Source organism: Solanum tuberosum, unplaced genomic scaffold (genome assembly GCF_000226075.1).
Source record: "Solanum tuberosum cultivar DM 1-3 516 R44 unplaced genomic scaffold, SolTub_3.0 scf00300, whole genome shotgun sequence".
In the NCBI taxonomy this organism is placed as follows: domain Eukaryota; kingdom Viridiplantae; phylum Streptophyta; class Magnoliopsida; order Solanales; family Solanaceae; genus Solanum; species Solanum tuberosum.
In genome coordinates, this window is record NW_006239221.1 from 302,504 (window position 1) to 317,142 (window position 14,639).

The window sequence follows — 14,639 nt, forward strand, 5'->3', positions numbered from 1 at the left end:
TTGTTGGGGGGGGGGGGGGGGGGGGGGGGGGGGGGGGAATTCAAGTGAAAAAATGTTGAAAATTAAAAAGGTGAATAGTAAATGTGTATTGTTCAACGATGCATGCATAAGAAGACACATAATTTCTAAAACGAATTAAATAATCATAGGAAAAAAATATTTGAAATGTATGCCATTTTGTTTCATCATTGATGATGTAATAGCTCCATTGTTGGAAATACTTTTAATATGGAATACAGTAGGTGGCACAAATTTATGATCCAAGAATAATTAAGTTCAGATGAACCTAATAATTCAGGATTCGTGTTTCGTTGAATTTTTATTTCAGTATAAGCAATTCATACGCAATATGCACTAACAATTCTGAAAATTGCTAATTACAGGACAAAATGACAAAAATATTGATCTTTTCGAGAACCCCTCTTATAAAGTTTTTTAGAAAAATCGTATTGGTAGAGTATATCAATATGTGATGACATTTTCAGTATTGTTAATCACTATTCACAGAATAAAATAACGAGTTTCTTCTGAAGTTTAATTTTCTAGGAAAATCTAGGTTAAAATTGAAAATTAAAATTTACTTGATATAAAGCTAAGTACGTGTTTTATATTATACTAGGCAATTTGACCACACTTCGCACGGTCATAAATAATTACATTTAACTTTAAAAATAATCCTTTACTAATATCCCTACATTAAAAATAATGGAAAAAATAGGTTCTTAAAAAAAATATTTGCAATTTTTCAACATGAATCTGATTATTTGTCATTATCACATGCATAACTCAAGAACCTCTGATGAATGAATTATTCACAATATAATTAATCATTGGTTCTTTAATCAACATTAAAAGGAAAATAAGAATATACAAAGGCATTTCGTAAGAAAAAGAACACATTTAAGTTGCATAGATTATACAATTGTGATATATGTCTCAGGAAAAAATTCAAAAATTTGTTAACAGATTCAAAAAAAGAAATTACTCTTGAACATGAAAGCAATTATATCTTTTGAACTTGCATAATGAATTTTTCAATTGATAAGTGAAAAACTTCATATCTATGTAAAAATATATAATATGTAAGCTTATATAGTACCTTTAAGTTATAGAATTTTATATAGAATATCAAAACAAGAATTCTTGGAACTGAGAACCATAATAATTTTCTGCACAATGAATATACCTACTATATGTGTATGTGTTCAATATACCAGAGACAATAACTTTGTAGAAACATAAACAACAGAGTTTAAAACACGTACTCAAAAATAATAATTAATATCATAAGCATAAATTAATGATTGTAAAAAAAATACCAGGATCTGTAAAGGTAGAATGAAATAGAAAGGAAAAAATCGAGTCAACTGAATGCACAGTGTCTCCTTAAGAAAATTGCTCCCCTCTAATACCCAAGATTTAAAGAAATAGATCCTCTCAGGATGGAACAATTTTATTCACTAGTGTATTGATACAAAAACAATGGTATCAGTGAGCCACTCAACAGGAGCAAAGTACACGAATATTTAATTATGCAGAAGAAGAAGAAAAGTTTAGAATTTTCGTTGTTTTAAAATGAGAGAAAATCCCTTCTATTTATAGAGAACAAAGGGTAGTCATATGAACAAATGCTTATTGTGCCTTATCGGAAATGTCACAACTCTTTGGAAAAGTCACAATCATTCAGAAAGGCCATAACCTTTCATAAACGTCACAACCTTTCATAAAAGTCGCAACTCTTCATAAAAGTAAGTCACAACTTTTCATGAAATGGGAAGGCTAGTTTTGGAAATAAATAAATTAAAAGGGAATCATGGTTTGTGGTGGTGTCACGTAGGCAGGCCTAGGATTTTCTTTTATATATATACTAGTAAAATTGCCCGCGCCTCGTGCGGGAATTTAATATCACAGAATTTATAAAATAATACTTAAAACCTATCAGTCATTGAACTAAAACACTATCAAGGAAGATGATAATTATAACATCTTATTATTTATCCTTCAGTCAATCATCTTTAATTTGATTTTATAATTTATCCTTTTGCTTCCAGGAAGTGTAACTATTTGATATTTTTGGGTAATCAAATGAACATCAACCGGACATATTAAATATTCTAACAAATAAATTATCGTTGGTGAAGGTAAAAATAAATTTTAAAAGGCTGAAAAAAGTGAACAAATATTCTAATTCTAACGTGTAGAAAGTTTAGCCCTACCTTTTGCTTTACATGTATCATTTTAAAGTTCTCCATTTTAAATGTTTCATAAGTAATTATTAATATGAAAAATTAAAGGGAGAGTGTATCATATTGGACAACAATTCAACTTATTGTATGTACATGAAAGGGAGAAATATTACACAAAACTATTTAGTTTGTTTGGGTGTTTTTTAAAAATCAACATACCAGAGTGATGAAGTTCAATTTGAATCTAAACTTCTATTCCAATCGCAGTGTTGAGAAACACATATATTACTTCAAGAAAAATATTTACAACTTGCAGTAAACTTGAGAATATGTCCATACTTCATATTGAATATGAACAATTAATTTATTGTGTAGATTTATGTCTTTGGGATTAAAAGAGGTTGCAGTCTAGTCATATTCCTCTATAGGTCATCTGACACATCCTTGAACTTATGTCAAAAGTTTATTAATTCTTGTCTTCTTTTCCTGGTTCACTTCGCACATCAAGGTGCGATAAAGTTTTTAAGGACTTTATGTCCTTACAATGACATACCAAATTTGAATTTTGTCTTCAAGATATGGTAGTATAGATCTTTAAGGAATTCTTTTATTGTACCTTCAACAATTTTAATAGAGAAAACTTGCATGAATACTCAATTAACGTGTGTTATTTAATCTGTACTACCAAATACAACAATAAGTTTGCAGAAACATAAACAACAAAGTTTAGAACATGTACTCAAAAACAACAATTAATAACATAAGCATAAATTAATGACTGTAAAAAAAACATCAGGATATGTAACAATAGAATGAAACAGAAAGGGAAAAAATTGAGCCCACTGAATGCATAGTGTACCCTTAAGAAAATTATTCTCCTCTAGTACGTACCTGAGGTTTAAAGGAATAGATCCTCTCAGGATAGGATGATTCAATTCACCAGTGTATTGATACAAAAACAATGGTGAAGTAAGCCACTCAACAGAAGCAAAGTACATGAATATTTAATTGTGCAGAAGAAGAAGAAGTAGTTCAGAATTTTCGTTGTTTAAAAAATGAGAGGAAATCCCTCTATTTATAGACAACAAAGGGTAGTGTGAACAAATATTTATTGTGCCTTATCGAAAAAGTCACAACTCTTTGGAAAAGTTACAACCCTTCAGAAAGGTCACAACCTTACATAAAAGTACAACTTTTAATAAAAGTCGCAACTCTTCATAAAAGTCACAACTCTTCAAAAAACTCGCAACTTTTCATTAAAGTCACAACTTTACATAAAAGTCATAATTTTTCATGAAAGGGGAAGGCTAGTTTAGGAAATAAATAAATTAAAAGGGAATCCTGATTTCTGGTGACGCCATGTAGGCGGGCCTAGGGTTCTTTTTTATATATATACTAGTAAATGGGTCCGCACTTCGCGTGGTTAGATTCTTCTTTAAAATTTATTAGAATAGAACTTTTCTTGTATTTTGATGTTATAGTATTTTTATATAAATCTATTTTTAAGAGTATAGAGGTTATTCAATTGTAGTTTACCATTTGTTTTATTTAAAGAAAAGGCAAAATTACAAATCATAACACTATTTTCTCCTAGTTTACATAATTTCATTTTACAGATTCATTAATTTGCTTTTGAAATTTTACAATGGTTAGTTTATTTTTATCATATATATGCATGGTTACAAAGTGTCTTTAACTAGAGAGTCAAATAAAGATTTTTCTTAATTTTCTTCTTTGCAAATTTTGTTAGTATAACACTAATAAGTAATATGTGTTTTAAAATTAAAATGCAATCTTCCGAAATTCAAATTTCATATGTAATATAGGTATGATAGTATTTTGGAACTGAATTTGTGCACAAACAAAACATTAAGGATCCTTGAAAAGGGTGAAAGAGAAGTAAGGGATAATGGGGAAAAAATTCAAAAAAATACTTTGATGCGAGAGAATAGTCATTATTGTATATCATACATTGTAATTAATTGCTAGTTTTAATTCTATCATTTGACTTTCTATTTTTTTTTTACTCCTGTTAATATTAACATTATTATGACAACAACAAAAAATCATATAATTTTTTAGGCTTGATCTCTTGGAGAAGAAAAGATTTCTTTGGAGAATGTTGTAAAGATATGTATTATGTAAAAAGTTATTTGTGAATCTGCAGTAGTTGGATTTACATAGAGTCTGTCTAACAAATACTTATAACAATAACTTTACAGAAACATAAAAAACAAAGTTTTAAACATGTACTAAAAACAACAATTAATATCATAAGCATAAATTAATGACTGTAAAAAAACATACCAGGATCTGTAACAATAGAATGAAACAGAAAGGAAAATCGAGTCCACTGAATGCACAGTGTCTCCTTAAGGAAATCATTCCCTCTAGTACCCGAGGTTTAAAGAAATAGATCCTCTCAGGATGAAACAATTTTATTCACCAGTGTAATGATACTAAAACAATAGTGTCAGTGAGCCACTCAACAAGAGCAAAATATACAAATATTTAATTGTGCAGAAGAAGAAGAAGAAGTTCCATATCAAATATTTAATTGTGCAGAAGAAGAAGAAGTAGTTCAGAATTTTCGTTGTTTTAAAATGAGAGGAAACCCCTCTATTTATAGACAACAAAGGGTAGTATGAACAAATGTTTATTGTGTCTTACCGGAAAGGTCACAACTCTATGAAAAAGTCACAACTCTTCGAAAAGGTCACAACCTTTCATAAATGTTACAACATTTCATAGAAGTCGCAATTCTTCATAAAAGTCACAACTTTTCATGAAAGATGAAGGCTAATTTTGAAAATAAATAAATTAAAAGGGAATCATGACGGGCCTAGCCCCTAGGATTCTCTTTTATATATAATATATATGATATATGATTATATACACATGTGAATAATTGAGTTAGCATCTACTAAGAAAAGTATATTCAGTGAATAATTACGTCAGTATTTAACTCTTGTATTATAATTTGAGTATAATTGAAAATTTATTACACGTTATAACACTTTGTTTCTGTGGACCGAGGAAAAAAGGAGTTCGGACGAAAGAGGAGTGCAAGAAAGTCAAATCTCTTTTAAATGTGTAACATGAATTTTGGCAATGTAATTAAACTCTTAATATCGATTCAAATAAATCATCAATCCTTTTCAAATCACATAAAGCGGAGAGATTTTTTAATTTCTTTTTCTTTAGTCAATTATTTTTAGACTTTTTGTGATTTAACTTTTCAATCTTGTCATTTATTATGAGAAAGGGGTTTTCCTTTTTCTGAAGTCACTTATCAAATGTCTATGTACAATCACAAAAAAACAACCAAGAAAAATAATTAAGATGATTAAAATGACAAGTGCTAACAAAAACACCAATGTAATGTAGAAAATTATAATGTTTTTGTTGTATTTTTCTGAAGACAAAGCCACATGCTTGTTAGTTGTTACAAGACAAATTTAAAAAGAACTTGATTTTACATCACATGAAATAAACAATATTTTACATCAACTTATATGATTAATGATAAATTGGAAAATAGCAACTATTTGGAGTTATAAAATCCAAAGATTATATTATGAATTTTCACTTGTAAAATTTAAAACTTCAGAGTCAATGGTCTATTTAAGTTTTCTCAACTAGCAAACGAAGATGCCTTAAGAAATCATTTAACATAGGCCACGAGTGAATATGAATTTAGACGAAGCTTTTATAAAACTCTTTGGACAGTCATAATAAAGAAAAATAATAATTGTACGAATGTGATTTATTTCTCAACTAGTATATCAAACAGCTTTTTCTGTTGATGCATTTTCTGCATTCTCATTAAATTTTGCCTGCTTTGCCTCGTAATCCTTCTTAGCAGCCCTAATTGCATCCTCAGCTAGCATACTGCAGTGAATTTTTTGAGGTGGAAGGAACAGATGTTTTGCTATCTCCCTGCAGTAAACACAACAATATCCAGTGTAATCGCACAAGTAGACTTTAGGGAGGAGTAGAGTGTACGCAGACCTTACCCCTATATTGGGAGGTAGAGAGGTTGTTTCTAATAGACCCTTGATCGGCTCAAGGAAAAAGAAATAGTGGGATTAAAGAAGCCATAACAAGACACTATAGGAAGCATGACAAAGCATTCTTGAAAAAGGAACGATAACTACAATAAAACAATACAGTAATTGAAGTATGTGAAACTACCTAAGTAATACTGCGGCTACTAGTATGTTTCTACATAAAGATAAAAGAATAGATTTGTTCTCATAGACTATCTGATCATCTCTCTCCACAGATGATACGGAAAAAAAATAAAATTGGATCAAAGATAACGGTAAGGGAAAGATGTACCAAGAAGCCAGGTATTTAGAAATAAGACTAATGGCGTGGCGTATCTGCTTTTGGGAGTTAATAATGTTGCAAAAGTTGAAGTTGAACGATGCCATGAGGTAGTCTATCCTAACGAAAGAACACGCTTTCATGGGGATCCTCGAAAAGCAATTGATTTCAAGATGGATCAATTTTCTTACAAGTATGGTTAAAGACAGTTGTGGCACGGGAAATCCGGTCTTCTAAGAATATATATGCTTTCAGTAAAATGACAATCGCATTGACACAAGAATAGCCGCATGATTTAGCACGCATATTGTTCATTAGATTCAAGTAAAGTTATCAAACAAATTGGAAATAGATCAAATTTAAACTTAGCAGGACTGGACTTGATAACCTCCGCGTACTAAACTTAAGATTCACCAGGTCCTTCATATGAGCATCAATTCTCTCATAAATAACCCTTTTTAGAACTGGGTCAAAACCGAGGACAAAGAGGGGATTGTAAAATGCTTTAAACTGCAAATATACATGCATCATACAGATAGTCTAACAAGCAATGGGGCCAGTTAGCCAATCCTCGCTTCTTTTCCTGATGTAAGTTGGCCAAGCCTCGAGTTAGAAGGGAAGTTCTTTTGGTATCCCGTAAATAGTTATGATTGAACCTTCTTGGTGCTAAACTAATGATACACTTGCTATCTCTCAAAAGAAAGTTGCACATATCCAGTTCCTCAAAGTAAGTTCACTCTAAACTATATTAAGAAATGAGTATTTTTAGTTTTAAAACTCGGTCTATAATAGGCCCGGTCCTCTACCATTTTCTACTTAAATATTAGACTTGGTACACAAACCAGGACTCAAACCCATGTAGTGTACATTCCCCTTTAAAGTTTGAACCAAAGGACTTGTTGCATTCTGTTTTTGTTGTTCGGCTAAGTTTTCTTTCTTCTTTTTCTTTTTTGGGTAAGTATTTTTCGGCTAAGTTTCAAAAAGCTTTTCTTCCGAGGTTTTAATAAGTTCATGAAAGAAAGAATTCTCAAGCTCAATTCAATCATTCCTATTTTAAGGGGCCACCTTCTAATTGACCTGTTACAGGTGGGGATGAGATATCCAGTGCAATAACCTCATTCTAAAAAAGGTTAAACCTTCAATTTTGCTGAATCGACACATACAAGATAAAGAACCTCTAACCTCCAAGCAGTTCAACCTTAATCTTTTCAGCCTGTTAGGGAGATGACACAAACAGTGCATCCAAAGAGCTGAAGTAACATCCTTGGGACATAAGGTTCAAATCTCAACAAAGATGACACAAAGTTAATTTTTCATTCGTTTAAATCTCGGGAACCAGAATTACTCAGGTACACCTGTACTAGTGAGAGATAACATGTATCGAGTGGGTTGGTCAACAAGCATGCCCAAGTTTATTGGTTAATATGCATGCCAGCTAATACTACACCTCCTCACCCAAAAGGGGGGGAATTACGCTAGCCGACTACTTTGGTTAAAACGCTAATTTGCAGAACAGTATTTTTGAAACTGTAATCTGACACAATTTAGGAGCCACTGAGTACACACTTTACTATTTCAGAAGCAATATTGGTATTGAACCAGGTAAGAACAACATAGCAGGACCATTGAATTGAAGGGCATTTCACTAAAACTTGACGAAGCAGGAACAATAAAAATGGTTTCTTTGAAATGGAACTCAAAATTCGAGACGTATAACTAAGAGAATCAGCTCTGTTCAACTACTTAAGGTCACTTGAGGAAGGCAGGAAAAAAAACTGAAAGGGACAATCTCAAACCACACTATGTACCCTTAAAACACACACAAAAATGACAAAGGAAAAGAAAGTTCAAAGGACTTACGTGTTCTTTATGGACAGTGCTTCCTCCATTGTTCTCCCTTTCACCCATTCCGTTGCTGAAAATTGGAAAAATTAAACTCAAAATCACCAACACTCATCTTAATAGCATCATATGCTCAATAAAAACAGTACATATACGTGAAAAAGGGTAAATAGATTCCTCTTTTTCAATTTAATTAGAGATAATGATCAAAAACATACTTAATGTATCACTATTTTGTGAATTTCATACCTTAACTATCAGGTGTTTGTGTTTCCTACTTGAACTAGCACCAACTATTTATCAAAACACACCTCTAACAAACTTTCATCCACATGACAGCTAACTCATTAAATTCGAGGCTAGTTTTGATAAATACTTGGTTATAATTCAGATAGCAAACAGAAGCACCTCCTAGTTCACTTGGAAACTCGCAAAAAAGTGATCCTTTAGTTATCCGGTAGTACGATAAATGTGATAGTTCAGATATAAAACTCGCACAAAAGTGATAGTTTCCGTGTGCTTGTTACAATATCTCTTTTTCTTAGTACTAAATTCCCAGAAAACACAGAGATCAACAAAGATTTCGGAATTGAAAAACCGTACCGAGTGAGGAAGAAGCAATAGCAGAGCCACAACCAAAGGTCTTGAAACAAGCATCCGTAATTTTCCCGGTCTTTTCATCGACTTTGATTTGAAGCTTCATTACATCACCACAAGCCGGAGCTCCGACGAGACCCGTACCGACTGTGGGATCGTTCTTATCAAAGGACCCAACATTACGAGGATTATTGTAATGGTCCACCACTCTTTCATGATATAGCCGCTGGAAAACCCCTTGCGCCACCGCCGCCGACGACGGTCGTTGCCCTAACCCCGGAATTCGATTTCCGACGTGCCTCAACATCTTTCTGATTTACCCTAATTTGATTGAATTCGGAATTTGCCTTTAAGAAATTACGTCGATGCATGTGTGTTGTATATACAATGACATATGTATAGGTGGCAAAACCATTAGATTTAATATTAATAACTTAAATACGGTCTAATTTGTAATATTACGAATCTTATCGGATTTTGGTGTATTAAGATATATGTACCTCTTAATATATGGAGTCAAAATTAGGTGTAATTTGTTTTAGATATACTGTATTCAAATGGATTCTCATATATCTAGAATACGTACACAAATCTTGTTCCCCTCTCTCATCTCGCTTGCCACTTTCTTATATATGTTTTCCCAGATACACACCATATACATGTATCTAATGTGTATTTGGTGTGATTTGTATGTATCTGAGTTACATGACTATTTCTCTCCCCATCTCGCTCGCCTCTCTCACTATTTTAATGTATCTGGTAACAAAAATACATGTATATAGATATATCTTCCTCAATATATGATAAGAAACCTTTAATTAGTGGTAAAATACGTCATACATAATTATTTGAAAGTATATATAGAAATTAGAGTTAGTATATATGGTATAGAATATGAATGTATATCTAATAAGGTAGTTTTCTCTTAAAATTTAGATTAATATTAGCCCAAGTTTAAAATCAGAAGAAGAGACATTCGCACAAATGTCTCTATTTTATGTTGGTCTTTAATATTTGCCTCTCAAAATTGTTGGTCTATAATTTTTTGTCCTTCTGAACTTTAAGTAACAAAAACTAATCGAAAATGTCCATATATATAGCAAAAAGAATGAAAAAATAATCACAAAACATAAGTTTAGAAAAAGATACCCAAGTCATATGTTTAGTGGCACAAGTTATACCTCAATATAAAAGATATTACTATGTCTCAAAGGCAAAATAAATTATGTTCAATGCACAAGTGTTGTGGCACAAATTATGTCTCAAAGGCGAAAGAAATTAAGCTCAAGGCACAAGTTATGGCCCAAGACATAAGTTTAATGACATAAGTTATGTCCAAGCCATAAGTTCAGTAGTACAAGTTATACTCTGGAACAATAGTTCTCTTAAAAAGTCTTGCCAATTGAATCAGATATTATCGAACTTACAAGATAAATATTCTTTAAAAAGTGTTGTCTCGCAATATTAGTTTTGCCAGTGAAATAGGTCAAAATTAAGAACATTTTAACCCACAACTTTTTATTAAATGAGCAATAATGATTTAAAAAAATTAAAACTCGCATATTCGAGGAATAAAAATTAAATTCCACCTCAAATAAAGACAATCCATGCAAAAACCTTCTTCACTCGTCAATCACGAACTTAATTGAATTACATACTGTATTAATATTTTTACATTTTTTATAAAGGATAAACAAGTCGAATGATTCGCAATGTATTTATGAACTATGAATTATTTAGTGATAAATGGAAGAACATATTAAGCCTATCTTGTATAAACATTTAATTTTGGTTTCCAATTTCCATATCTTATTATTTTGTTGTTGTTTCGCCTCAATATCTTATTATCTTCTTGTTGTTTCTGTTTGTTTATGACAATCATTATTTGGGAGAGGATATAGATTACTCCTTTTAACTCCACCAAGTCGAAGATACACTCTTGCTCAATAGTGAATAATCATATTAGTGCATCAGTATCTTGACATAATTAGTAAAGTTGTTGATCGAGAGAGTTTTTTAGAGTCGTTGATTTGTGCATGAGAGGTCGTTCTAGGTTGTTACTCTGTAAAATCTTCTTTTATGAATCTATTCATGTGTGTTTTAGTGATCTCAACAATATATATTGTTTTATTGGTCTTAACTCTTACCCTTGTATGCCATTCAAATCTATGAAAAACCATTGTAAAAAGAAGCTGAAAGTGTGAAAGTTTGCCTCTTTTTGGGGGTAGTTGTTGTACTTATCAACAAAGCATTATGGGAAAAGGGGAACTTCTAAAAGAGTCAATTGTGAACTTAAGGTAATTTTGGGACTCGAACCTTTAGACGGGGTATGGATAAAATATCTGGAGGCTCATGTGTGAAGCTTAATTCTAAACATCTAACTATACACTTTAAATATGTCTAAAGATTGACGCTATGAAGTCGCTCAATAATTCTTACACGAATTGTGCATCAAATTTCACAATTTACCCTCATGAATATTTGGATAAATTAACAATGTTTATTATTTTTTTTCAGGTCAAATAAAAAATCATAGAGTACATATTTACTTTAGAGAATATCACGATGGTGATTATCACGTAATATTTCTTTTTAAAAATATACAATCAAGTTTTATATTTCACTTGTCATTCAAATTAAGATCTTCATTAAATTTAATGCGAACAAATAAGTCTTTATCACTAATCCAAATTACATTTAAAAATTCCAAAAAAAAATTCTATTTCCTAGTACCACTCTTTCACTTTCCACTAACTAAAGTACAAAACTACTACTATTACAATATGATTTCATCATTCTTTTTGTACTCTACCTCATCTCATCATGAAAAGAGATGCCTCCAACAAAAAAAAACTTACACAACTATATCATAACTCGTATTAATTTAACGTAAACATCCGATACGATACGAGTTATCATCAAGTTGCAGAAGAAGAAGCTGCTGCACCAGCACCAGAATCAGACAGAGAAACAGATTTATTTTGTGATTGAGAAATCCAATCCAACCACCTTTTTACAGCTCCTTTCCTTTCTCTTTCTTCTTCATTATTACTCCTAAACCTACTCATCCCTGTCAATTCCGACACACTTCTCTCATTTATTACCCTTCTGCCACTCCCCATCTCCGCCGTCCGTTTTCTCGACCCTGAATATCTACGGCTCTCGCTTAATATCATCTCCGACCTCAAATACAACCTATCACAACCCTCCACGTCACTCCACCGGTGCCGGGACCCACTTCCCGTGCCCAGCTCCGGTTCATCGCCGGATATAATTATTCGGTGTTCCAACCGCCTTTCCTCCACAGCCTCCACCTCCGCTTCCGGCGCCTTTTTTTTGTTTAATAGCATTCCGTCTTTTCTCGATAATTTAGTGGATTTGCTTTTTTTCCGGTAGAAATTCCAACTGTCTAACGACATTCTCTTGTTCAGAAACGACGGCGTTTCCTGTTTCGGACTTTCAACGATTATCTGCAAAGACGATGATGAAGTTCCTCTTTCTCCGGCGGAAGAATGTCTTCCAGAAGATGAAGAATAAATCCTCTGTTTTTCTTTTTCTTTTTCTTTTTCCTTCACCGGAGAGGATGAACATATGGAAGAAGAAGCAGATTTTCTCTCATTTTCATGTGAAATTAGAAGAATATCTTCTGGGTCAACTTGATATCGACAAAGAGGACAAGTAGAATGAGCATCAAGCCAAGTATCAACACACTCAATATGAAATGCGTGTTTACATTTAGGTAACAATCGAAGAATTTCACTCGATTCAAATTTATTCAAACAAACCGCACATTCAAGTCCTTCCGCTTTTTGACCTCTAAGAGATCCAAATCGAAATACAGGCAAAGACTCAATCACCGTCCGATCAATACCAGAGTTTTTCCGGAAGCTTGACGAATGCAGGTTCGTCAATCCTCCGGACGTGGTACCAAATGTACCTTCCCTCTTACAGTGTTTTGCGTATAATAGCAACATAAATACGATTGAGAAAATCGTTGTGAGTATTGCTACTACTATTGCTATGCTCGGCCTAAAAGGCGAACCTCTAGATCTGTAATACGGTGGTAAAGCTGGTGGAGGCGATTGAGCATTTTCTTCTGCGTAGCTCAAATTCATAATTACAGTAATCATCACGAAGAAGAAGAGCCAGAGAGAAGGCGAAAGAAAATGAACATTACAAATGCCCATATCTCTGCCTCTCTTTTACTAATAATCAAGACAAAAATATCGAGTTTTGAATTTTAGATTTGTGATAGAGTTATTTGTATATATAATGGGTTTAAGGAATAATGGGGTTTAAAAAGAATGAAATATGAGAGGGAAAGAAACAAGAAAGACAAGACAAAGAGGGATTGAAAGTAGTAATATTTGTTAACATGAAATGAAACATATAGGGCAGGAATTGAGGGAAGTGGTGGGGAAACAAAGGCACATTAAATTAATCTTTTTAATTAATGGGAAAGGAATGAAGAATAATTGGTTTGGATTATGAATAAATTAGTGTTAATTGCCATATGATTAAGCAATAATTATCAGAAGAAAAAAAGTTGAAGAAGAAGATGCTGATTGATGAATATGATTATTATGGAAAAGCAGAACCACAACAGAGAATCCGTAACTGAAGCATTCTCTGTGTAGTAACGAAACTTGTTAATTGTGACACATGGTTGGTGTCATCTAGCTAAATATTTAAAGATGTTTGACACGAGGAATAAGAGATAATAATTTCAATTTTTCGTGAATTTACACATAGACAATTTTAAAATACATTAATAAAAATTCTGATTTTATCACTAAATGTTAGTCTCTTTTTTTTAATTAAAAAGGCTAAAATATGATTAATGGGCTCCATTATACTATGTTCTTCCATTAAAATGTTCTCTGAGCTTTAGCTAAATTTAGTGTAACGCTATAATTCTATTTACAAAAAATTTCATAACTCAATAATTTCACTTCAAACTAAACACACACACATATATATATATATATAGTATATTACTGATGGTAACATATTTCATTTGTCCAACAATACTCATTTATTATTGACTTTGCACATTTCTTAAGAAATTATAAATAGAATGGTAATTTTACTATATCACACTTTGAATATAATAAATACAATGTCTTGAAAAATGTAATAGAAAAATGACTATATAATTAATTATAAAGATAAATTAGCAATTAAGTGATAATTTATCGATTAATTTTATAAAATAGACAATATTATTGAATATCCCAAAATAATATAATAGACAATTATTATAGGCCCGGAGGAGAGTATATTATTATTTATCTAAAACTAAGTAACTTATCTTTTCTAAATGACAATAAATAAATAAATAAATAAATAAATAAATAAATATAAAATACATGATTCAAAATTTTATTACCTTTATGTGGTAAATAATGATAAAAATGTGTCCAAATTATTGTACAGTAAACTTACTTTTTGATGAACAGTTGTGTTCTACTACTATATTGAGGCTAAGCTTTTTTATTGCCAAAATTTCCACTGTATATAGGCCACGATTCAAAAGGTAATCATCATCGTTCTTTTTAGGGAAAAGGGTCTGAAAAATATCCTAACTTTGGTCGGATTTGCCATTGCGATACTAAACTTTCACAAGGACCTATTACCTCCCTAGACTATTTAATACCGTATTTTAAACATATATATTTGTCCACG

The 14,639-nt window shown here is 31.7% G+C and overlaps 1 protein-coding gene across 1 annotated transcript; it reads right to left on the reverse strand.

The window, feature by feature from the left end:
- Window positions 1–11,620: 11,620 nt before the first annotated feature.
- On the reverse strand, window positions 11,621–13,296 carry LOC102582340 (RING-H2 finger protein ATL43). The gene has a single exon (XM_006359443.2). It carries the CDS (start codon window positions 13,139–13,141, stop codon window positions 11,873–11,875), a length of 1,269 nt encoding a protein of 422 aa, XP_006359505.1. The 5' UTR covers window positions 13,142–13,296; the 3' UTR covers window positions 11,621–11,872.
- Window positions 13,297–14,639: the final 1,343 nt, after the last annotated feature.

Coding starts and splice junctions, on each gene's coding strand:
- LOC102582340 (XM_006359443.2), bottom strand. CDS start 13,141: ATGGGCATTTGTAATGTTCATTTTCTTTCGCCTTCTCTCTGGCTCTTC.